Here is a 25,708-nt window from a genome sequence, read left to right on the forward strand (position 1 = left end):
CTTAATAAACTGCGCGCCGACTAACTTGTCAGACTTACAACACAGCTCCTATTGGAGTAGTAAATTCTTTACTATTATTTAAATCGATTTAATTAGAGGGGAGTGAGGGGATTTTACTACTCCAAGGAGCTGTGTTGTAAGTCTGACAAGTTAGTCGGCGCGTATATAGTTTATTAAGGTTGGAAAAAATATGTAAATATAGTATATAAAAAATATTATTAGGCTACTATATATAAAATCCAAGCTCAGACCGTAAATTGTTTATTTAATATTGATTAATAATATTTTTGATAAAAAGGCCGCCTAGAATGGAAATATTGGTTTAGTTTTAGTTCAGACGATAGCCACATATACTTCTTCTGAATAAGAAAATTTTAACTTTTTGCGTTTCAGATACCTAGAACAGCTAGAATTATTTACACCGTCTGTCATTTATACCTTCCAGTGACCGGAATACCTATAATATAATAGAAAGGAAAAGCATTTTTGTTACTTAAAAAATAAAAATAAAATTTTAAAATAAGGTGAAGAGAACATGCAAAGTTTAACGTTATTTACTTTCTTTGATTCCCTATAAAAAATTCCTGAAAAATATATATTTTAAAGATCTTTTAAATCAGAATACACCCGTTAATAATTTTTTACATTTTCTTTCTGACGGAAGAGATTTTACCACTTCTCAATATATAAATATAAATTTATCTTGCCATGGTTTCATTCGATTATTCCGGCGTTTTATATTTGTGATTCAATTAGATTATTGTTTTATTATTAGAGGTGATTGTTTAATGTTTTAGTCTAGACTAATGTTTAATGTTTTAGTATGTTAAAATAAACATTAATTATCATGTTTCTTGATATTTATCTTCTTCTTTCGTAATAATCCGTTCCGAAGAAGACTAATTGTAAGTACAGTCGAAACGTTAACCATGTGTATTGTTTATTTAATAAATTATTTTTATTTTAATCCAATATCCCTCTGTTGTTGCTCGTGATTTGGCTGCTTGAACGATCATAGCTAATATAAATTTAATAAAAGTAAAAAGAACATTATAAACTACCTTTTTTTCTCAATATAGTTAATATATAATTATTGTTATGCATTTAAATATTAAATTTAAATACTATTTTGTTAAAGTAAAGGTTTTTAATGTAAGACTTTTTTTAGACAGAAAAGCATATTGGCCAGATCGGGGATTTCTATACATTACATTTACGAATTTTAGTTTTTATGTTTATAAATATTTATTTAATTAATTATATTTGCAATCTTTATATTTATAAATTTCAAATATATATATATATATATATTATATATATATTTATTTATTTATAAATATAAAAATTAAAATTTGTAAATATAAACGCAAATGTAACGTATAGCGCATCGTCGATTTGCCAACTCGAGACTCGGGATTCGGCGAGACGCGAGGAGCGATACTGGAAATGCGTGGCATCGTGGTATAGCCGGCGCGTGCTAGCGGCAACGCCGGCAACGTCAGACGTCACAGCTCAAGAGAAAAGGAGACAGCAGATCGTATGTCTGTCCTTCTCTCCCCGCTCGAAACTTGCCGAGTGCCGACCAGCATATCCCCTCCATCTGAGTAGTTCGGACACGAACCATAGCACGGACACGAACCATGTGTGTACCGTTACCGAGCGTAACGACGTAGTTGACGTCCACTTTCTCAGGCGGCGCGTCAGTATACGTCCGCTGGAACGGAATGATCCCGGTGGCCGCTCTCAGGTTTCTCTCTGATTTTAGACATCCTGTTCTGACGGAACATGAGCGCCCGCGCACGCACAATTTTTTTGCGGAGGTACACGTGGTACCACACGCTGAAGGCGCAAATATTAACATTTTTTAACGAATTTTTTTTGCAATATATTCAATATATGTACTTTAAAGAAATAAAAAACCAACTTCATTAAATTTATTATTTCTCGCGAAAAAAAATTCACGAAAATAGCATTCTTTTTCCGGCCGTCACAGTGGTTTCCCCCCTTAAGTCTCCTCAGGTCCTCTCTTAGAATAGGGGTCCGAGGGGCTCCCAACTTTGTCAGGATACAATAAATGCAATAACTATTTACTTTTATTTTTAGTTAATAATAATTCACCTAATTGTTTAAATAAGACGTATAAGGTCTCAAACGGTGCAGAAAAGCAAGGCACACATGTTAAATAAAAAAGAAAAGTCCTCTAAGCCGATTTTTGTGGAAAATACACTTTAAACATCAATGTTAATTGTGTAAACAGTTTAATACAAGGGAATTCAAATGTTTAAAGAGCCGGGGGCACGGGTTTCCGATCAAGCTGAACTTTGGCAGGGTTTATTTTTTTGTGAATGGGAAACATTTTGGGAAATGCTGCAAAAAAAATTTTTTTGTCGAGTAAATAATAAGGACCACCCTAATATATATACATATACATCCTTACTGTAAGCTAGCTACTTTCAGTTTGTAATATTTCAGAACACAGAAACGTGTCATTAGGATTTAACGAAGAGACTAAACACTATGAAACATTCCGGAGTTCATAAATTACGTCCTCCTTTTTCGAAGTAGCTGACCGAGGAGGAAAAGAAATAATAGAGGAAATTACGGTATGGTAAAAGAACGATCTGTATCTTGTATCTTGTTAAAATATATACATATACTTAGCGTGAGACGCTACCGCGTCTTTTGATAAGGACATCTCGTTCGATAATAAAATCCCAATTAGAATTCGGATCACCATGTTTCGGATATTTCTTTTACTTACGAGTTACGAGATCGCGGTGTTTTCGGGACACTGTATGTATTAATGTATATAGCGCGGTCGAAACTCCCGCCACCTGGCGGCGCAGTTCGCCGCGCGATCACAGCGGCGATAGGAGGGTAAGAGGGTCACGGCGCGCATGACCATTGACCAATTGGACGTGTTCGTTCTCTCCTATCCTCATCTGCCCCGTCGGCCTGGCTCCTACGCGTAAGAATATCACTGACGTGTCCCCGTGCGAGGATCGGCGCTTATCAGCTTACTTACGTTCGTGCAATTCGTCGGTTCGCCTCGGCTCTCGCCGATAAGTTTGCCCCGGCCCCGCGCGCATAGAATTAGCCAGGCAATACCGCCAGTCATTGGGCTGCAAGCGAACAGGAATCTCCTGTGCAACACCCAGAGTCCGAGAGAAAACGCCAGTCCGCGAGAAGACACACCGAGTTTGAGGCCAGCGGCGAATCGAGCGACAAGCAAAATTATGGCATCGGCCGCGAACTTCAACGTTTTTCTCAACAATTGCTTCAGCAGCACGCTGTGAGTATTCCGCTCGCGATGGCTATTAAGGATGAAACGCGTCGAGCCACATGATCGGGAACGAAAATACGTTTTGCACGATTCTCTCTGTCTCTTTCTCTCCCGTGCCTGCGAGACTCGGTCTCGTGACGCAATGTCGCGATCTCGTTTTTACCTTTGCGTCCTCGTAAAAAAAAAGAGCGTATCGTAATTTACGATATATGTCACGTCATATCGCGCGTTCGTGCGCGACATGTGACCTTCAACTTCGATAGGTGTTTGGTAGGTGTTCCGCAAACGACGACGAACGTCGTTCGTTCGTAGATAACGAACGCGACGTAGTTGCGTCGTTGCGGGTCTATGTTTAGCGAAAGCGAACGCCGAGAAACGCCGAAAGTGTGACGTCGGGAGAGAAATTTCGTGGCTTTCCCCGACGACGATGTCGATAATGACATCCTCGGCGAGGGAGAAACCGACTTCAAACCTTTCCCCTCCCTCCAAAGAGTCGTTTTCAGCAACTGAGCTGGGACACCCTATAAAGAGAACCTTTTTTTTCCAGCTCCACACGTGTTGTTTTTAGCCATGCTGCGTAGTGCCTTTTGTACTCGGAACGGCAAGGGTGACTTCGATCGAATTCCGATTAATTTAATCGGCGATTAACTCATCGAGCGATACCCGTGCCACTTCGTTAACACGGATGTAATTATCGATTTTTCGTTGTTTAACGTAACGAGAAACGAGATCAGAGGCGGGATTCTGTAACTCCTTAGGGCCAATTTCACTAACGTCGGTTAACTGTAACCTTCGGTTAAACTCACTCTTCATCTTTTTCTAACTGCTCTCTTAGAAAGAGACGAAGAGTGGGTTTAATCAAAGGTTACAGTTAACTGACGTTGGTGAAATTGGCCCTTAACGACAGTTTTCGGTATCGTTGCGCAGTTTTTTTTACCATATATAATACCTGCGCAACGATATCGAAACTGTCGTTAAGAAGTTACAGAATTCTGCTACAGATTCGGGAGGACGAATTGTCGCTCTAAATTGTGAAAAGGGCGGAAGAGACAGAAATTTCGAGAAAAAGATTTTCCACGAATGGGAAGAACATATGCATCTTAGAAAAACGGGGAAAGACTGAAAAAAGGGGAAAAAATAATATAACAGCGTTTCCATTTTCTAAAACGTTGTCCAATTAGTCGGCCCTTCACATCTTACCTTGCTCTATTGTTTTTATTTTGTGAACTTGTGACGATAAACGCGATATTCCCGTAATTTTTTATAACTGATAAAAAGCTGATAAAAACTTTTGATAAAAAGAAACTTTGTCTAAACTCCGATTATCTTAATTAACGATAACTTATCAAACAACACCATTTTGCTATAGATAGAATAATTGATTTTTTTTTATTTATCTAACATGGAAAAAAAATAAATCACAACGAATTGTGTGTGGTTGGAAAGTTTGGTTCAGGCGTTTCTGTCCCGGTCGAGTTTGATCGAAGTCACATGTCTGTGAAATTGGCCCCACTTTTTCATAATTCGAAAAAATTTATCAGAATTCTGTATACCCCAGCAAGAGTTTTAGAGTTCTCTATCGATTTTAGAAAGAGTTCCGTTATTTAAAGTAACGAAAACACACCATTCAAACAAAATGGGGGGGTTAACTTCACGGCGCCCCCATTTTTGAAAAAAATCAATTTTTTGTGGTAGATTCAGAAAGATTTCGATGAGTTTTAGAGTTGCCTATAGGTTTTACTTAGTAAAAGTTCCGTTCAAAATACCCCAAAAATCGATGATAAAGTGGAACCCATAATTTAAAAGTTATGGGTTAAATTTCAAAAATTCTTCATATGAAAATGATAAACTTCATAGACATCGTCACCCTTAACTTTAAAATACCATTAACGATTGGCCTCATTAATAAGGTGACACTACGACTGCAGCATTTTTTATAAACACTAAGCAACTGCGACGATATAAATATCCTATGAGAGGCCTTAGATTAACTTTCCAAGCGAGATAAAGAGAAATATCTTAAAAAACGTGAGCCACTTAATTGCGTGTAATAAAATATATTCAATTCCGGGGAGAAACGTAACGACAATCGGAAGATTAAAAGATAAAATTGCATTATGCCATTTATATAGATAGCGAGTGCAAGATTTGTCTCACAAGGGAGGTCCACCTAAGTGTACATGTTTTTCAATTTCGTTGGTCTTACCTAACAGATATAACACGTTAAGTCCCCGTAGGCCAATATAACGCTTAATAACCGAGAAATAGGTACATAGCCCTTTTAAAATAGCTCATTTTTGCAACATTAATTGCAAATTCCTCAAAATTGTGACGTGATAGAGCAAACTAGATCGTATTCAGCGTCCAAAAGACTACCAAAAACGACTAGTTTTTTGTGTTCGAAAAAAAGTAATTTTTTGCTGTAAGTGCCATAGGTCTATTTCTCTCGGTTATTAAGCATTAAGTGGTCTATGGACTTAGCGTGTTAAGGCCATCGCACACAAAATGCATACCTTAGCATGAGCGTAGCATAAGACCGCTAAACCAATGAGCATCCAGCATAAAGTCGTCATATTAATTTACATAAGATGCTCATTGGTCCAGCGGTCTTATGCTATGCTTATGCAGCCTATGCAATTTTGTGTGCGATGGCCTTTATACTTTGAAAGATGCTCTATTATGCCAGGTACTCACTAGGATCGTGCAACGTGCAATGCAACGGTTGCTGCAACTAGTGAGTACGTCTTAATTCCGGAATGAACACATTGTGAAAAAATTGTAGCAACCGTTGTGTTGCACGTTGCACGGTCCTAGTGAGTACCCGGCCTTAGATAAGACCAACGAAATTGAAAAACAAATTTACATTCAGGACCTCCCTTGTCAGGGTTTTGACGATTGTTTTCAAATACAAATCTCTGTTTATGAAACTCAATCTTTATTACAAGTGTCCACATTTGAAGGCTGCATTAGACACATTCTGCGATAGATATGGACGAAAGAATTCCCTTCTGGGATATCAGATTCCTTCGTAATAACATAAATAATCGGTATCATACGACAGAAGATTCTTAGAAGATGAGTCGATGACACTAACAAATGATAATAATACTGTTTACAGAAATGCACCGGTCAGGCAACACTTGAAGAATGTCTACGGTTGCCTGTCTCTGTCCACCGTGTCGGCAGCGGTCGGGGCTTACGTGCACATGTACACGCAATTCTTGCAGGCCAGTTTCTTGACAACCATCGGCACCTTGGGCCTGCTTATCGCGTTGATGTCAACACCCGACAATGGGAAGAACCAGAAACTGCGTCTCGGCTACCTCCTGGGATTCGCATTCTTGTCCGGTCTTGGTTTGGGTCCTTTGCTCGAGTTGGTTGTCAGTATAGACCCGAGTATTGTGATGACGGCATTAATCGGTGAGTCAATTGTATCGGTTTATCCATTTTTAAGCTATTTTGTGCATTTTACGCACATTCAAAACAATGTTGTCCAAAATCGACCGAATTCAAAGTTGATTAACTTGCTCAAAAGTTAAAGTAAAATTGATTTTACCCAAGTCCAGTTTTATGCACACGAGACTGTCGGATTAAGAACAACTCGTTAAAAATTTCTATGTATTTACTATGTAACATTTTGAGAAAGTGATAAGAAGATTCATTAAATAAATAAGCCATATTAAGCTATTATGAAATAAAAATAAAAATATTGATCAATGATTTCTGAAATCTCATAAGAAACCTTTAGAAGTATTTGTTTCAGAATAAATAAAGATGTACTTTTATGTTGGTACGATACGATGTACAATGATTGTGCAATGTTTACAGGTACGACGGTCATCTTCGTTTCCTTTAGTCTCTCCGCACTTTTGGCTGCACGTGGCCGTTGGCTGTATCTTGGCGGCACTTTGATGAGCATGCTGAATGTCATGATCCTGTTCTCCCTCGCTAATCTGTTCTTGCGCTCGACCTTCATCTACCAAGCGCACTTATATGTGGGATTATTCGTGATTTGCGGCTTCGTTATTTACGATACGCAGCTGATCATCGAGAAGTATCATATTGGCAGCAGGGACTTCATCATGCACTCCTTGGACTTGTTTATCGATTTCGTTGGCGTTTTCCGACACCTCCTTGTGATACTTACGCAAAAGGTAAATAGTCCTGACGTATCAACTTCTAGAATTAACCATTTCTTCGCAGATATTTCTTGGAACTGGCGTGTCACTTTTCGCTGATATGTAAAAGAAATTTTGGGCTAACGGACTGTTTCTTTAACTTCAACTCAGACAATACATTATTTACGATAAGACACATTTTCATCAGTTTAAAATAAGCTCTTAAGTAGAAGCAAATAGTATAAATGAGAAGAAGTCGATAACGACTGTGTTATCGGTGTTTACGAACTCGTTTTGCGTCGACACTAAGTAGATTAAAAGATCGATCGGTTATAGCATTGAAGTGAATGTCGTAATATAGAATAATAAGAGATATCTCTGGCGATACAGAAAAAAAGCACTCAAGTCCAAAAAGACAAAGTGCTTTAGCTTACACTTTGCATGTCAGAACCGTATTTTGGATCGCATTTTTTAAGAAATATTTGGATGCATATTTAGTTAGATTCATACACACACACACACACACACACACACACACACACACGCGTGCGCGCGCGCGCACACATTTTTTTGTTATATATTTACCTTTACACAGCCCCCGCCAATGACCTTGACCTTGACATATATTGTCAAGGTCACCCTCCTGAGTAACCTTCAGAAGGTTTTAGTCGTCGCTCGTTTTTTTATTAAAAAGTTATTCACAAAAAAAGTTTGGAAAATATAGCAGTTATTTTAACGGGATAGAAGTACACATGTAAGTGGGAGAGAGCAAAATATCCATTTGCATATCACTTAGCTTCTAATGATTAAATATATCCTATATAATATATCAAAGTACATGGGGGGTGCAGGGGGGGGGCGATTTAAAAGTTATGAACAAAAAAAGTTTGAAAAATTTACAAGTTTGTGTCAGTGCTAAAGGAAGTAATTTGCTGATGTATGTGTATAGACAGTACACATGTGAGCGGGGGAGGGGCTACCGCAAGCAGGGGGGGTGGGGGTGAACCTAGGTTCGCGTGAAAAGTCGCATTGTGCAATTTTATCAAAAATATGTTACAATTTATTCATTAGTAATTGATACATTAGTTAATGGATATAAAGAAGCCATTATTTTAAAAAATTGCGGTATTCTTTCATTAAGATAATACCGTTTCTTAAACAAAAATTCAGCTGTGTAATTTATATAATGTTCTTGTTTTATGTTAAAACGAGGCAAAGCAGCACGCATATCGCGCCATAATCGTTCTATATTTTGTGTATGTACACCTGACAGAGTCTACAAAATTCTCAGAATAATTCACAGTCTAATGTATGTAATTAAAATCATTCAAAGATCTTTATCCTTTCCAACAGTCACTACAGATTATTGTGCCAGGTTTAATACGTTGCTAAATGATTGTAATTAATGTATTTGCAGTACGATCTTTTACTGGGATAATAAATGTGCAAGTATGTTACAAACAAGGTCTATCATTGTACAGTTCGTGTTTTCGACTTTCCACGCGAACCGAGGTCCACCCCCACCCTCCCCCGCTCACATATGTACTGTCTATACACACATCAGCAAGTTACCTCCCTTAGTAGTGACATAAATTCGTATAATTTTCCATACTCTATTTGTGAATAACTTTTTAATAAAAAACGAGGGACAGCTAAAACCTTCTGAAGGTTACTCAGGAGGGTGACCTTGACAACATATGTCAAGGTCATTGGCGGGGGCTGTGTAAAGGTAAATATTTACCTTTTTTTTTAACAAATAATTCTAAAAATATTTGTGATCTTTATATTGGTTTTTTCCTGATTTTAGGAATTGTCCAAGGACTCACGTAAGCGTAAAGATTGAGCGAAAACAAGACGGGTAATCGCTGTGCATTCAAGTAAATCCATAAACTAGAGGTCTTCATGTAATCTATCCATACCTAGGTATCTGTGTACATATACATACCGGAAAAATTATATAAATACCGATATACAACCACGTCATACACGTATATATGCATAACATCTCTTTAGCGAACGCGAGACTATATAAATATATTTACTACATTGAAAAAAAAGAGGAAAATGTTGAATACAGTTCATTTACTATAAATGAAGTTTGGCTTCTCTTGCGTCCGATTATAGACGAAGACATGCCGTAAATTTATTTTCGTCATGTCTCTGAGTTATAATTCTCCATCAGATTTGTATACATATATATATATATATATATAATATAACATAAATTAGCTGTGTATTATATTTTCAACTTTCAATAAACAAATTTTCCCAAATCTGTTTATCTCGCATAAGCCTCAAATGGGATGGTGGGTATTGAATAAGTCGATTCGATCACATGTTCACACATTTAAAGTATCTTATCTATTGTTATCTATTTAGATATTTGATTTTATATACGAACGTAACATACATATGTGATGTATAGTTCCGATGAATATAAAAAGATCTCGCGAAAAGAAAGGACAATAAGAAATACATGCCATATATAGAGTAAAGAATGACTTCTTTCACTCTGCGAAATGTACAAGCGCTGAAAGTGTGTACAATATGTGTACAAGTTGTTTAATGATGGCCGAATAACCATCGATATTTCTTAAGAATATGACATTAATATGGTCGCTGACGGTCCCGGTCCCTATCGCCTCGACTGAAACAAAATGCGGAAATTGACACGTCGTTAATCGATGTTATTATTAATTCAAGTTTATATCTTTGTGTAAAAAAATACAATTGTTCGACTTTAACTTTTATATGCCGCCGACATATCGAAGAAAAGTAAAGAATAGTTCGCGAAGAGTTAATGATGACATGCAAGAAATATGAAGGGTAGAACATACCCGCCGCCTCCTCTCATAGGACCGCCTCGTCCTCCACGGCCGCCCCGGTCTCCACCGCGGAAACCGCCGCCGCCTCTGCCACCTCTGTCACCTCCACGTCCGCCTCGATCGTTCCTGTAACCCCCTCGGCTTCCGCGGTCGCCACCTCGGCCACCACCCCCTCTGCCGCCACCGCCGCCGTAACCGAGGCCTTCCGGTTTTGCGCTCTTACAGAGATTGCATTGATCTCGCCATGCGAAATTTGTGTTACCGCAGTCGGGGTTGGGACATCTGTTTAAAGGCTCTTTTTAGTTGCTTTGCCACAATCATCTTCTTACAAGGTATTGCTTCGATAATAGTAAACACCAATATATAACAAGATATAAAAATATTATTTTCGCGTGAGGTATGTCACCTCCAGTCGCCTCCGCGGCCGCCACCGTCACGACGATCGTCGCCACCGCCTCCACGATGATGATCGTCACGATCGCCACCTCCGCCACGACCGCCGAAACTACCACCTCGGCCTCGGCCACCGCCGCCGCGACCGCCGCCCATGCGGTTACTCTGCCAGCTGCTTTTGTGCTGAGCCATTTGCACCTTTATCGTGCTGCCCTTGAAATCCTTGCCGTCAAACCAACTGATGGCCGACCGCGCGGCGTTTTGATCGTCATACGTGACCGTCGCTTCGCCCTTCGACTTCCCCGTGTTCTTGTCTTTGTACATCCAAATTTTTGGCTTGCCTGTGCGTTTGTCATTCTGGAAACATGAAGTTTTCATTGAGCATTTAAATTTAAATGCAATTTAAATCTCATCGCCATTTTAGTACTTTATATTTAAGGGGGAACATATGAGTAGACCGCAAGAAAAAAAGGTGAATTTCGGGAATTTTTATCTTGGAAACTATTAATTCGATTCGATCCGAGTTTTTTTTATTTAAAAGTACCTACATTGAGGCACGTTCACAAATTTTTTTTAAGGGAATTCATTCCCTCGGAGCGCTGTTCTCGTGGCCGGCGTAAAATGTGTTCCTCGCGGACACGGTTCACGGTGGGTAAGATTTCGCGCAGTCGGTTGATCTGAAACGTAAAATTCAAACGGATTCTTAAATAGCAATACATAAAGCAATTTTCATCGGCAGATTTCATAAAAAAAAAATTTTTTACCGAAACGTCGACTGTTTGAACTCAAGATTCATTTTTCGACCCAAATTTTCGACCTTTATAGTCTGATAAAAAAAAAACTAGTTGAGTAAAAAAAAATCTCCCGATGGAAATTGCTTTATGTATTGCTATTTAAGAATCCGTTTGAATTTTACGTTTCAGATCAACCGACTGCGCGAAATCTTACCCACCGTGAACCGTGTCACATTTTACGCCGGCCACGAGAACAGCGCTCCGAGGGAATAAATTCCCTTAAAAAAATTTGTGAACGTGCCTCAATGTAGGTACTTTTAAATAAAAAAAACCCGGATCGAATCGAATTAATAGTTTCCAAGATAAAAATTCCCGAATTTCACCTTTTTTTCTTGCGGTCTACTCATATGTTCCCCCTTAATTCCACGCTTGATTTCTTTTCTCCTCTTATTTCAGATAAAAGATCGTAGAATTGGACATTAGATTAGAACTCCAAATATAGATGTATGGGGTAAAACTGATCTATGTGTGTAAGTGGGAGAGCACGTACTTTTATAATGCCAATCGCGCCGAAATGCTGACAAATCTCTTCCTCGGAGATCGATGGATCCATACCAGATACAAAAATAGTATCCTCTTGCGTAACCATTCCCTCACCGCCACCGCTGTTACGGTCGTAGCCTCCTGCAATGGACAGAATGTCAGGATTCGTCACACAAAAGCGTCAAAGACAATAAAAAAAAAAAAAAAAATCGCGTATCTACCGACCTTCGAGCTACAACTTTACTTTGTTCTAATCTAAAGGTATAAGGAAAGTGTTTCGTGCTGCGCATCTCACCATATTTTCTGATTGCGTAGAAGTTTGGAAACACTGTCCGTATACCTCTCTCATTTCTCAGTAAAAATAATAGAGTCGTTATATTCAAAATTATCGTACATACTTCCCGATGACGCAACGATCGAGTTCTTAGTTAAGGAGTAATGGCCGTTTATTTCCGATCTTAGTCACCATACTTTTCTAATAGTCTCTACGATCTCGATTGCATGACTTCCTGCCATTTTTTTTAAAACACGAGCGGAAGCGAAAAACGGACGACCAGTTTTCGCTCGGGTAAACGTTCTACTCGAGAGTTTACAATAGTAAAATATATATCAGCGAGAGCAAGAGATGTTTTTTTTCTCTTGTAGCGTATATTACGGAGGCTTATAAAGTATATTTAATAACTAAAACGTGTAACACATCTACGTATATCCTTATAACGTTATCACCCAGCATATTTAGCATAATTATTGCTACTCATTATGCGTGTTTTTTCCATTTCTTTTTTTTTCACCGAGGTCTTAAAAGGAACGCACAATTATACTAACGACAACTTCTTGCTTAGGTACCCATTTTTCTGCATAATTTGAAGTTTTTCGTATTTCGAACGGCGTTACGTTTATTACAGTATACATCGCAATCTCCTTATCGTGTTACTTATAAAATGCAAAACGCATTAGTAGCGGTCTAATATTCCCATTAACACCTAACGATACATATAGAACACAGGGTTGCAGCTGAACATACAAAAGGGCTGCAACATTACTTCTTACCCTTGACATTTAATCACAGATCGGCAAGTAGCTCACCAGCTGCCTTTTATTTACTCTTCCCGCGCTCTTATGTTTATGTATTTGAAAATATATATTCGATACCATACCAAAAATTAATCACGACCATTGATATTATGCAACTACTGCTCTATTGCCACTATAATCCGCAAAATGAACGTAATGTTCATTCGCAATACCTTGTTTTTCGTCCCTTTTAGGAACCTTTCAACTTTTTAAGGGACTTTCTCACTGAACGACGTCACCAAGGACACGTACAGTGCGGAAATCGGTTGGGTAACGATAATCTTACGGAACGTATAAAAAATATAATTTTGGAAGGTACACGGAGATGTCCTACTCTTATCTTATAAAAAATCTTGCTTTTGATGATAACACGGAAAAACGACATCCGTGCGTCAGATCGTTCGTAGGATAAAAAAAGCAATTGGTGATCGTAAGTGCATTGGTCTCTTTTTTCTTTTTTCAATGATACATCTACTCAGACAGAACGCGAGCGGTCTCGTATCATTCTCCTCCGTTTCTCGCTTTCAACGAGCGCCATGCGAATATCACGTCACGGAATGAATTGCCAGAGATATCGCACCGCTATTTACTGGCACCCTAACAATGTTGCATAGCAGCCCTTTCATATAACACCGAGTAACCGAGTATTTAAAGATCGTAAATAGTAGAATGAAAGCTAGAATATTTAGCACCAGACTAGTACAAACAGTCTGGTGCATTTACCTTTGTTATAACCACCACGGCCACCGCCACTGCTAAAACACAGAAGCAGATATACCAATGAGTTGACTCATGGACAGACTGTGATCGATCGATCGATGCATGGCGAATCGTATGTATGCCGCTCGCCACCGTTCTTCTTGATTGATGTACCTATTTGTCTAAATGTCTGTACAGTCATACCACATCATGATTTACATTAGACCGTTTGTCCCGCCGTTAAATCACGTCCGTCAGTCTCGTTTAGCATGCAGAGAGATTAGAGCTTTATACAAATATGAGAAACGACGACAAACGATCGAATCGAGAGAGAGAGAGGGGGGGGGAGGGAGGGAGAGAGAGAGAGGGGGGGAGAGAGAGAGAGAGAGAGAGAGAGAGAGAGGGAGGGAGGGGGAGGGAGAGGGGGGGGGGAGAGAGAGAGAGAGAGAGAGAGAGAGAGAGAGAGAGAGAGAGAGAGAGAGAGCGCTAAAATTCGAGTGTTCGATCGATTCGACGTAACACGAGTCTCGAGGGAAAGACAAATCTCGATAAAAAGCATGCCTAGATTCTATTTGGACATGTATATATACACATATATTCCGTCATTTTTCAAACAAAAAAGTAAGAGATTACTTGCATTGTGACTAAGGAACACTTTGCCGCGGAAAGAAATATTTGTTAAGCATTCGCTGCAACTCGCCATTGATTCCATTGCAGTTTAGGAATATAAAAATTTGCAAATTTATAGCATAATCGACGTACTTTGCCTTTCACTTTCGTTCGTGATAGAAAACAGAAATAGCAATATCTTCTGGAAAATACCTGTTTAAGTAATACCAATGCTAGAAGCGACGATACGCACAAAAAAGCCATGTATCGCTTGAAGACAAATGACATACGGAATAATACAATATACAGTCACAGTTCCACCTTTCTCTCGAAAACTTGTTTTTTTTTTATTTAAAAAGAATATGGCGCGTAACAGCGGTCGGAGATAAAGGCAATATCTGTAATCTCTTACGATAGACTTTAAATACCTTAATTGCCTAATCGTATACGATATACCTAATGGATATAATAATACAACAGTGGCCCCAGTGGCGACATCAATCGCTTTGCAGTCTTTATCGACTTAAGACCTTTGCATTTAGCTGCCACACAATATGTATATACGTCGTATACATGTATGTATGTATATATGTATGCATGTGCGTGCAGGTCTGTTAAGTGTTTGCTTATATTCCAGAAGCAGCGAATAGTGTCGACATTACAGCCTTTTTACGTCAATTGTCATATACTGTTTCTTTTACCTCTTTTTTACCTCAGTTATATCTGTCTGTTAAACCTGTAGGCATACTACAAACATATTAACGCCCGGTTGGGCATAACACCGATTCGTAATGATGATTCAACAAGAGTTTTTCCATTTACTGGCGTTAAGAACTTCATTGCATACCTTTGATTTTGCTTCGGCAAAGAACGATTACTGAATGCGGTGGCTGTTGATTTTAATTTAACACACCGGAGTCCGTCGCTCCGGTTATCGCCTCATTATACATATTAAAAGTTTAGAAAATAAAACTTACTTGTAACCACCGCCAGAGCGATCTCCGTAACCGCCGCGGTCACCGTATCTACCGCTTCCACCGCCACCTCCTTGGCCTAAAATACGTACAGGATAAGTATAAAGTATGATCTGAGAGAGAGATGAAGAGAACAAAGAGAAATTATTTAAAATAGTTATTTAAAAACAAAGTTTTTGAGGTAACTGAAAGATTACAGAAGAAAGACGAAGTACAACGCTTAACAAAGAGAAAAGAAGAAAAGGACTAAGACATTAACCTCCGCTGTAAGAACCAGAGTTGCGATTATATCCTCCACTGCTACCCCCACTGTTTCCATAGCTTCCACCATAGCTATTACTGCCATCCCCACTACTGCCACCTCCACCATAGCTGTTTTGACCACCGTAGCTGCCTTGATTCTGCGACTGATTGTAATCTTGACCACTGTTAGAACTGTAGTTGTAACTGCCATAGTTGGTATTGGCATTTGGAGGTGGCTGACTATATTGATTGTAGCTACTTCCGCCAGTCGACGGAGGTGGATACGACGTATCCTGACCAGCCGTAGGAGGTGGCTGGCTGTATTGATTGTACCCTTGTTGCTGGTAATTTGAATACTCTGGAAATTTTGATGTAAATATTGTAGCACGTGGCGTTGCTTTATCAAAATCTTCTGATATATCTGTTATAACCCACATTGTTGCATAAAATAACTTAATAAAGGACCATTAATGTCTGTATGACATGAATTTAGATAATATTGCAGGAAAATGCACATATATATTCAAATAAATGCACAAATGTGTAAATTCACGCGTTTGGAGGATAAACGGAGGACTCTCGCTCTTCGAGTTTGGAAAAATCTGGCGACTCCTCAGCCTATCGAAAATTTCAGCCCAGCCGCCCGGCGTACTCGGCGCGCTCGACGCCTCCGACAATCGCCATTTTCGCTCGTGGTCGACGAGACATTGATCGCGACGCTGGTCGGTTCCTCTCTTCCAACTCGGGTGTATGATGCGCGTGGAGACGCCTCTTGGACTCGTCGCCATCAGGAGACGCCTCGCTCCGTAAATCGCGCGTGTAACTTGTTCGGATACTCACGGTTGTCCGTCATCGTGCCGCTCCTTTAGACGAACGATGAGGAGAAAGATCGCCGACGAGATGGGAAGACGATTCCGCTCGAACGCTTCGGCAAACAATCTGGACCGCGTGCCTTCCTTCTCGTCCTCTTCCTTCACGACTGCTCGTCCCTCTCGTGACTCGTCTCGCTGTTTCTCTCGGACTGCGCGTTTCCCTCGCGAGCTCGCAAAACCGATCGGTAAAACGATATGGCTGTCTTGTGAACGGAAGCGGAAACGACTCGCCGGAAAACCCAACCAGCATTTCGCTCTTCCGGCTGGCATCGCCGTCCAATGGGAGGCATCGTTTCCGAGGGACTTTACGATAGCGACTGCGTAATTTTCCCCTATATGCGAGAAGCGAAAACTTTCCACAGCCATATACTACGTTTAGGGCTGGTCTACGGCCGGTATTCATAAGGCCGGTATTCATAGTCGGTTCTTATATTTAAGACCATCTTAAGTACAATCTTAAGATGTCATTAACCAATCACAGAGCCGTATTAGTATCTTAAGATATTACTTAAGACAGTCTTGAAATAAGATCTGATTATGAATACCGGCCATAGTCGGTTCTTATTTTAAGATCGTCTTAAAAGGTGATTGGGCCAAGTACCGTATGAGTCGATATAAGGTCTAAATTTTTTTTAAGAAAAACCCTTTTTTATTAATATATATTCTAAACACTTGTATAATTACTAGTTTTATAATGTAACTTTTCATTCGATCATGTATCAATTCATCTACTGATAAATGTAAACAGTTCAAGATTTGACTTCAGTTGACATTCGTACAAGAGAAATGTCGGCAATGTCGCGACATTGCATCTCTTCGCTGTAGGCAGCTATCATGCCAGTGCCATGTGTTTGAGTGAGGTTATGTATTGTGTTTATGTTGAAAAATAATGGAAGGTAACAAACAATTTCGATAACGGGAGATTTGCTTGCAAAAGAATAGTGCTGTGGAAAGAAAACACTACACGGCGCGGCGTTGCCACATGTTCACGTCGCGTACAGCTGATCGAAAGGCCGACAAGAAACGCGACAATTCATCAACTTTTGATTGAATTTTTGGCCTTATTAAGGTTATTCTACATAGAAGTCGTAGTCGTGAGTTGTAAGAAATTGACCAATCACAGATTGAATATTCTCCTGAACTAGGAATGTGATTGGTCAATTTCTTACAACTCACGACTACGACTTCTATGTAGAATAACCTTTACACGTCAACGTCGTTTTGTCTTATACTTAACAAGTGCTAGAAGAATCAAATAATGTTATTTTCAGTTTTTTGAACTTGTTTCTTTACAGACAGTGAGTGAAATTCTCGAAAAATGTATGTTTCCGGTACAATTTCCCATAAAACCTATGTTAAAAATGCCAACTTTGAGATTTAATATCTCAAAAACTAGACGTCAGATCTTCTAAAAATTGCAAATTTAAGCGTATTTAGGTTTTCTTTATAACATTTTTAATTTAGATTTTTTTTTTTGACATGCTCTGATGGCCCAATCACCTTAAGTAATGTCTTAAGATGCTAATACGGCTCTGTGATTGGTTAATGACATCTTAAGATTGTACTTAAGGGGATCCTATAGCGGCAGTGCACTTTATGCACTAAGTAGTGATGGGCAATTTTCAGAAAATCGATTTTTTTTCCCGAAATCGAGTTTTTTAAATCGATTCTTGTCTGTTCGATTTTTGTATGAATCGATTCTTTTAATAGAGAATTTTTAGAGAATTTATTGTTACAATAAACATATCAATGGATCGAAAATCGATTCTCTATTAAAAGAATCGATTCATACAAAAATCGAACAGACAAGAATCGATTTAAAAAACTCGATTTCGGGAAGAAAAAAATCGATTTTCTGAAAATCGAATCAAGATCGCCCATCACTAGCACTAAGTGCACACTTTAACTCGTATTTTATTTATTATAAATGTTTAAGAGCAAAAATGCAAAATCGGGCTGTTTCGGGAACTACATATGAGCTTACTGATTAAAAATATCCTAAATGGAATAAGATTCATTCGATATTTTGGCTAAATGGTACTAATTCGTAAAAAAATTACGAATTAGTACCATTTAGCCAAAATATCGAATAAATCTTATTCCATTTAGGATATTTTTAATCAGTAAGCTCATATGTAGTTCCCGAAACAGCCCGATTTTGCATTTTTGCTCTTGGGGATGCTGGAGCCGCAGGCGAACTCGATCAGCGTCGATAAAGAAGTGGTCACCGACTATATCTGTCCTTGTATAGACAAAGATATAGACAAGGATAGCACGCTACATTGCACGCACCCATACGCACGATACACATCGACATTATACTTTTATATTACGCTTCCAAATCTTGATTTGAGGGGTTTATCGATGTTTTTATTGTTGTGCAATTCAGGGGAACTTGTTTTCGCGTTCGTACCAATGGTATATCTCTTATATGAAATACATCTTGTGACGAGCTGACAGCTCGCCGCTACTCGAGACGCCATATTGGGATAAAAGTAGATAAGGAAATCTGTACTTCCGTAATTTTTTCTCGTTTTCTATATAAAATCGGAGTTCCCCTGAATCATTAATGTATGTACTGCAATTCTGGAGAAGAATTTTTAATTCTGTCAAATATTAACGACGCTACGTGCCGACAACAAAATGCCGGTAAAACAGACGGCTCCAGCATCCCCTTAACCCTTATGTGGGCAACCAACTTTTGCCACGTCGTTAGGCAACCAGGGTACCCGGGTATCCACTACGAGTTTTTCTTAATTTATGAGTGCGAAATCGTTTGGAAACAATTTATTTTATTAAATAAACTTCCATAGAAGCTATCTAAGTTATATAAGAGTCCCGGGGCCCGTAAGAACATTCACAGAAATGTGAAACGTACGGCCCTGAGAGGCACGCAGATGCGAAGGTCGGACTAACGTAGGTAACCGGAGAGGGGTGAGGCAGGAGTGGTGGAATAGAGAAAGTAAGAATGGACTGCATCTAATAAATGTTCACAATTCATGAAAATCATTAGAAATGTTTATTTATTAACTAACATTCCAATAATAAATGATAAAAAATGTTATTAATTCATTTACAAGTAAAAAACATTATTTTTTATCTAGTGGGTACCCGGGTACCCTGGTTGCCCGCATTATGTATGTGTACTTTTGTCATGTTTTTCAGGATCAAAATATTACAAAAAAAATTTTCTGTAAGTGAATTTCCCTTCTAAAAGAGTTAAATAATGGAGATTCGGAGGCATAAATCGAAATTTTAATTTTTCATCAAACTACGAGCAAATATATAGCGCGGTGGATACCCGGGTACCCGGTTGCCCACATAAGGGTTAAACATTTATAATAAATAAAATACGAGTTAAAGTGTGCACTTAGTGCATAAAGTGCACTGCCGCTATAGGATCTCCTTAAGACGGTCTTAAATATAAGAACCGACTATAAATACCGGCCTACAATGGGTGTCGTAACTTGTAAGAAATTGACCAATCACAGTCGAATTTGAGGAGAATAATCAACTAATGATTGGTCAATTTCTTACGACTCACGACTTACGACAGTGGTCTAGTTTCCACCGAAGTCGTTAATTCGCGCCTAGGAGCGAATTAACGACTTCGGTGGAAACTAGACCAGTTACGACATCCATTAAAGCCCGGTCTACAATGGGTGTCGTAACTGTCGTAAGTCGTTAATCGTAAGAAATTGACCAATCACAATCGAATTTGAAGAGAATAATCAACTAATGATTGGTCAATTTCTTACGACTAACGACTTACGACAGTTACGACACCCATTGTAGACCGGGCCTTAAACCTTGTGTACACGATACTAGAAATCGGTCCGAGTTTCGGTTTAAGCCAATCAACTTGCAGCTCTTACAGAAAAGCAGCAGTTTTATTGGCTTAAACCGAAACTCGGACCGATTTCTAGTATCGTGTTCACAAGGCTTTAGACCATCGGCTACGTTGCGACATCCGACTCCGACATACGACTGATTGTAGACCGGGCCTAAGGCCTAAGGCCCGGTCTACAATGGGTGTTGTAAGTCGTAAATCGTAAGAACTGACCAATCACAGTTCATTATTCTCCTTGCGGTCGAAGAATAATGAACTGTGATTGGCCAATTCTTACGACTTACGACTTACAACATCCATTGTAGACCGGCCCTAAGCGCTGGACACACGAATCGACGGAAGACGTAAGACATAAATCGTAAGGAAATCCACCAATCAGAGTCGACTATTCCCCTCTACCAACGTACGGCTGTACGTTCCCGAATCGAGCAATGCGATTGGTCGAAATCCTACTGTTACTGTTACGAAAAAGTGTGTGTGGCCAGCTTTAAGGGTCGACAGGAGTAAGGGTGCCATTACATGGAGCGCGGAAACGCGGAAACGCGGAAACGCGGAAAGAAAGTAACTAGATTCCGCGTTTCCGTCGCTTCTTTCTATCCCATTTGAGCGGAACAGCGGAGCTTTACGGCTATAGGGCACTTATGCATTAGCGCTTGTTCTACCGAATAGTTTATAACAATTAAATCACTTTTCCAATTTCACGGAGAACTGTCCACAATATTCTAAGCGGGATAGAATATATTATAAAAATACATAACCTATCTGAGGTATCTGAGTGCAACAGTACAGAGAAAAAGAACGAACATTTGACGCGCTCGTTCCGCAAGTTTATTTCTCCTTATATTACATGGAGCACAATTTGCGCGGAAAAGCGGAACAATATGGTGATAACTAGACATTTATATTCCTTTATTAAATGTGTGTTGACTTAATTCATTGCAATTTGTATTAGTATGCTTATCTTTTCAGTTTATTTATTGAATACAAGCATTTTAATCAATAAATACCGCTAAACATTCTTATTTTATAATTCCCTATTCCGCTTTTCCGCGCAAATTGTGCTCCATGTAATATAAGGGTGCCGTCCCATGCAGGACGGAATTTCGGAAAACGGAATCTCGGAATCATTCTGATTGGTTAGCCCCATGGGGCACAGTACAAGCCCCATGAGGCTAACCAATCAGAATGATTCCGAGATTCCGTTTTCCGAAATTCCGTCCTGCATGGGACGGCATCCTAAGGCAATCAAATGAACGGAACGGATCGACGGAAATCTAGTAAATTTTGTCTTCCGCGCTTCCGCGTTTCCGCGCTCCATGTAATGGCACCCTAAGAGTGGAGACCTCTGTCGGGTTGGCTTAGCTGCGACTCGCTGCGAGTCCGTATTTTATTTATTATAAATTTTTAAGAGCCAAAATGGAAAACCGGCGATGTACCGGGTTGCGGCTGATCTTACTGATTAAAACGAGCATAAGTTTAATGAGATTTGTTAATTAATTTGGCTAAAGTTTGGGAAAAACCATTTGTAGTTCATGGCTACAAATAGTTTTTCCCAAATTTTAGCCAAATTAATTAACGAATCTCATTAAACTTATGCTCGTTTTAATCAGTAAGATCAGCCGCAACCCGGTACATAGCCGGATTTTCCATTTTGGCTCTTAAAAATTTATAATAAATAAAATACGAAATTAAAGTGCAGTTTAAAGTGCACTTAGTGCATAAAGTGCACCTGAGTGCACCTGAGTTCGGCCGTGACTCCTGTCGACCCTTAAAGGCTGATTTATAGAGGCCGTAACCGTTGATTTAAGCCGTAATCTTTAAGAAATTGACCAATCACAATCGATTGTTCTTCTCACATTCGACTGTGATTGGTCAATTTCTTAAAGATTACGGCTTAAATCAACGGTTACGGCCTCTATAAATCAGCCTTTAGTCCCGGTCTACAATAGATGTTTTAAGCCCTAAGCCCTAAGAAATTGACCAATCACAGTCAATTATTCTCTTCAAATTTAACTGTGATTGAACAATTTCTTAAGGCTTAAGGCCATCGCACACAAAATGCATAGCTTAGCATAAGCGTAACATAAAACCGCTAAACCAATGAGCATCCAGCATAAAGTCGGTATATTAATTTACATAAGATGCTCATTGGTCCAGCGGTCTTATGCTACGCTTATGTAGCCTATGCAATTTTGTGTGCGATGGCCTTTAGGGCTTAAAACACCTATTGTAGATGGGCACTTAAGGTCAATCCAGACAAACTTGCATAGCGCATAAACATAAGCATAAGAGATTTGATTGGTCCATGCATGTGCATAAGAAAATAGACCAATCCGTTTCTTTATGCATATGGTTATGCACCTATTACTACGTTTACGCGAGCGTTACTTCTGTAGTATCTTACGATATATCACTCGTTTACGCGGAGTAAATTATCGCAAGTTACTACAAAATCCCGTTTACGCGAAGGAATTATCGTAAGTTACTACAGAAGTAACGCTCGCGTAAACGTAGTATATGCAAGTTTGTCTGGATAGACCTTTAGTCCCAGTCTACATTAGGTGCTTTCCAGTTAACGACACAAGTCGACACAAGCGTCATTCTATCTTTGTTGCTCACTAGATGTTGAAAAGAGACAGAATAACGCTTGTGTCGACTTGAGTCGCTAAATGAAAAGCACACAATAGGTGTTTTAAGCCCTAAGCCCTAAGAAATTGACCAATCACAATCAATTATTCTTTTCTTGTAGACCGGGACCTAAAGATTTATAAAAGTTAAGGCCATTGCACGTAACAAAGTTTTAGTCATAATCGTAAGGCCGTAAGAAAATAGACCAATCACACTCAATTATTCTCCTTGAGCTCGAAGAATAATTGAGTGTGATTGGTCTATTTTCTTACGGCCTTACGATTATGACTAAGACCCGATCTACAATGGGTGTTGTAAGTCGTAAGTCGTAAGAATTGACCAATCACAGTCCATTATTCTCCTTGCGGTCGAAGAATAATGAACTGTGATTGGCCAATTCTTACGACTTACGACTTAAAACATCCATTGTAGATCGGGTAATGCTAGGTCTACAATGAGAGTCGCAAAGTCGTGAGTCGCAAGAATTGACCAATCACAATCGAATTTGAGGAGAATAATCGACTGTGATTGGTCAATTCTTGCGACTCACGACTTTGCGACTCCCATTGTAGACCCAGCATAAAACTTTGTTACGTGCAATGGCCTTTATATACATTTTCGTTGTCCAACGTTACATTGGGCACGTTCAACAGACACAACTGTTGTGCAACTGTTGAGTTCGTCTTATCAACACTCCGCGTTGATTGGTTGGTTCTAAAAGTAAGAGCTAATCACGTTCGACTGCTACTGAGCAGCTTAGTCTGCTGAACCATGCTGAACGCGATGACTATAATGAAGCTAGCCGACAGAAATGACTAAATTTGATAATTTTTAATTTTTTTAAGAGTATTTCGTTTGTAAATCGTTTGTAATTGATTGTGAGTCAGTTTTTAACGTTTGTGACCAATTAGTTTGTTTGTAATTAACAATTTTATTTTGGCCATGATGTCAGCCGACACTTTTTAATAACAAACAGATTTTTGATTACTGATAACTGTAATTAATAGGAAATCGTTTGTGATTTACGAATATATCAGTGTAACGTTTGTAAATTAATAAATTTCTGAGTTATTTGCAAAATAAGTTCAGTTAATATGGTTAATGTACATACTGCGCAGATAGCTGTGCTACGCATGCGCGAAATGTACTCAAGGCTCCTGCGCACAAAGAGCGCATCGACGCGTTTCGCATGGCGGAAATCGATGCTGTGGCCAATCACTTCTCACCTTTCTGTAACTAGCGGGCGATTATTGGCCACGCATTACCTGTATGAAGCTAGCCGACAGAAATTACTCAATTTGATTAGTTTTAATTTTTCTAAGTGTATTCCGTTTGAAAATCAAGTGTATTTCGTTTGTAAATCGTTCGTGATTGATTGTGAGTCAGTTCTTAACGTTTGTGACCAATTATTTTTTTGTAATTAACGATTTTATTTTGGTCATCAAAGAGCGCGTCGACGTATATTACGCATGGCGAAAGTCGATGTTATGGCCAATCACTTCTCACCTTTTTGGTACTAGCGAGTGATTATTGGCCACGCAACCTATGAGCAAAAGTCCTCAGTAGTTTTTAAATAGTTGAATTACGGATTCGTAATAACAAGATTTCTCATAAAATAAGTTACATAGATTCGTGAATTTTTTTTTATATACTCTTTATATAATAATGCAGTCAGCTACAAAGCCCGATTTTGCATTTTTGCTCTTAAAAATTTATAATAAATAAAATACGGAGTTAAAGTGCAGTTTAACGTGCACTTAGTGCATAAAGTGCACCTGAGTGCACCTAAGTTTGCCTGGGTCTCCTGCGGTCAGAGATGCCAATGATGCTGTTTTGCTCGCTGCCTGCGCGCCTGGGTAGCGATCATGTAACTTTTTCCCTAGAGCGGAAACGTGAAAAGTAAAAAGTTTCATGTAACTATCTCTTTCTATTATGCTGGGTCTACAATGCGAGTCGCAAAGTCGTGAGTCGCAAGAATTGACCAATCACAGTCGAATTTGAGGAGAATAATCGACTGTGATTGGTCAATTCTTGCGACTCAGGGTGCCATTACATGGAGCGCGGAAACGCGGAAACGCGGAAGCGCGGAAGACAAAATTTACTAGATTTCCGTCGATCCGTTCCGTTCATTTGGTTGCCTTATATTACATGGAGCACAATTTGCGCGGAAAAGCGGAATAGGGAATTATAAAATAAGAATGTTTAGCGGTATTTATTGATTAAAATGCTTGTATTTAATAAATAAACTGAAAAGATAAGCATACTAATACAAATTGCAATAAATTAAGTCAACACACATTTAATAAAGGAATATAAATGTCTAGTTATCACCATATTGTTCCGCTTTTCCGCGCAAATTGTGCTCCATGTAATATAAGGAGAAATAAACTTGCGGAACGAGCGCGTCAAATGTTCGTTCTTTTTCTCTGTACTGTACAAATACTATAATATACTTAATACTCAATACTCAAATACTTACTGGACCGTTCATTATAAATGTTTTACATTTCTTTATATACTTGTTTAGCACTTCTTGGCACACCCACACGAAACACGCATAAATTCCGCTGTTCCGCTCAAATGGGATAGAAAGAAGCGACGGAAACGCGGAATCTAGTTACTTTCTTTCCGCGTTTCCGCGTTTCCGCACTCCATGTAATGGCACCCTCACGACTTTGCGACTCGCATTGTAGACCCAGCATTAAGGTGCGATTTCACGATGACGCTCGACGCTGGATTCGAGCGTCAAATCTGGTCACGTGATAGAGGCTCTCTACACCGGACCGTTTGATACGCGTACCAAGTACTATATCCGTATCAAATCCGTATCAAATCTCGGGTTATCCCGGTGTAAACCGAAATT

General features: G+C 39.1%; 2 protein-coding genes across 3 annotated transcripts; one reads left to right on the top strand and one right to left on the bottom strand.

Moving 5' to 3' along the window:
• Positions 1-2,932: 2,932 nt before the first annotated feature.
• Bi-1 (Bax Inhibitor-1) lies at positions 2,933-9,674 on the top strand. Its single transcript, XM_071712088.1, has 4 exons — positions 2,933-3,292; positions 6,402-6,703; positions 7,112-7,437; positions 9,209-9,674. The coding sequence occupies exons 1-4, from the start codon at positions 3,237-3,239 to the stop codon at positions 9,242-9,244; spliced, it is 720 nt and encodes a 239-aa protein (XP_071568189.1). The 5' UTR covers positions 2,933-3,236; the 3' UTR covers positions 9,245-9,674.
• A 65-nt stretch (positions 9,675-9,739) lies between these two features.
• On the bottom strand, positions 9,740-16,591 carry LOC139775809 (uncharacterized). Of its 2 annotated transcripts, none has more exons than XM_071712087.1 (8): positions 16,336-16,591; positions 15,512-15,853; positions 15,256-15,331; positions 13,694-13,722; positions 11,904-12,037; positions 10,633-10,976; positions 10,239-10,508; positions 9,740-10,048 (listed from the first exon to the last, which is right to left on the bottom strand). In XM_071712087.1, exons 1-8 carry the CDS (start codon positions 16,346-16,348, stop codon positions 10,009-10,011), a joined length of 1,248 nt encoding a protein of 415 aa, XP_071568188.1. In that variant the 5' UTR covers positions 16,349-16,591; the 3' UTR covers positions 9,740-10,008. The 2 variants fall into 2 exon arrangements, with proteins under 2 accessions (XP_071568188.1, XP_071568187.1); XM_071712086.1 differs by having other exon boundaries at positions 13,694-13,725.
• Positions 16,592-25,708: the final 9,117 nt, after the last annotated feature.

Source organism: Temnothorax nylanderi, unplaced genomic scaffold, assembly GCF_030848795.1.
Source record: "Temnothorax nylanderi isolate EJ_2023f unplaced genomic scaffold, tnyl_v1.0 TNYL_tig0105_pilon, whole genome shotgun sequence".
Classification (NCBI taxonomy): Eukaryota; Metazoa; Arthropoda; class Insecta; order Hymenoptera; family Formicidae; genus Temnothorax; species Temnothorax nylanderi.

Excerpts from the sequence above, each read along its gene's own strand:
- Bi-1 (XM_071712088.1), top strand. The coding sequence starts at position 3,237 with ATGGCATCGGCCGCGAACTTCAACGTTTTTCTCAACAATTGCTTCAGC. Across the intron at positions 3,293-6,401 it reads AATTGCTTCAGCAGCACGCT|AAATGCACCGGTCAGGCAAC; the intron begins GTGAGTATTCCG and ends TACTGTTTACAG. Across the intron at positions 7,438-9,208 it reads TTGTGATACTTACGCAAAAG|GAATTGTCCAAGGACTCACG; the intron begins GTAAATAGTCCT and ends TCCTGATTTTAG.
- LOC139775809 (XM_071712086.1), bottom strand. Across the intron at positions 15,332-15,511 it reads CTCTGGTTCTTACAGCGGAG|GCCAAGGAGGTGGCGGTGGA; the intron begins GTTAATGTCTTA and ends TACGTATTTTAG. Across the intron at positions 10,049-10,238 it reads CCTATGAGAGGAGGCGGCGG|TCGAGGCGATAGGGACCGGG; the intron begins GTATGTTCTACC and ends ATTTTGTTTCAG.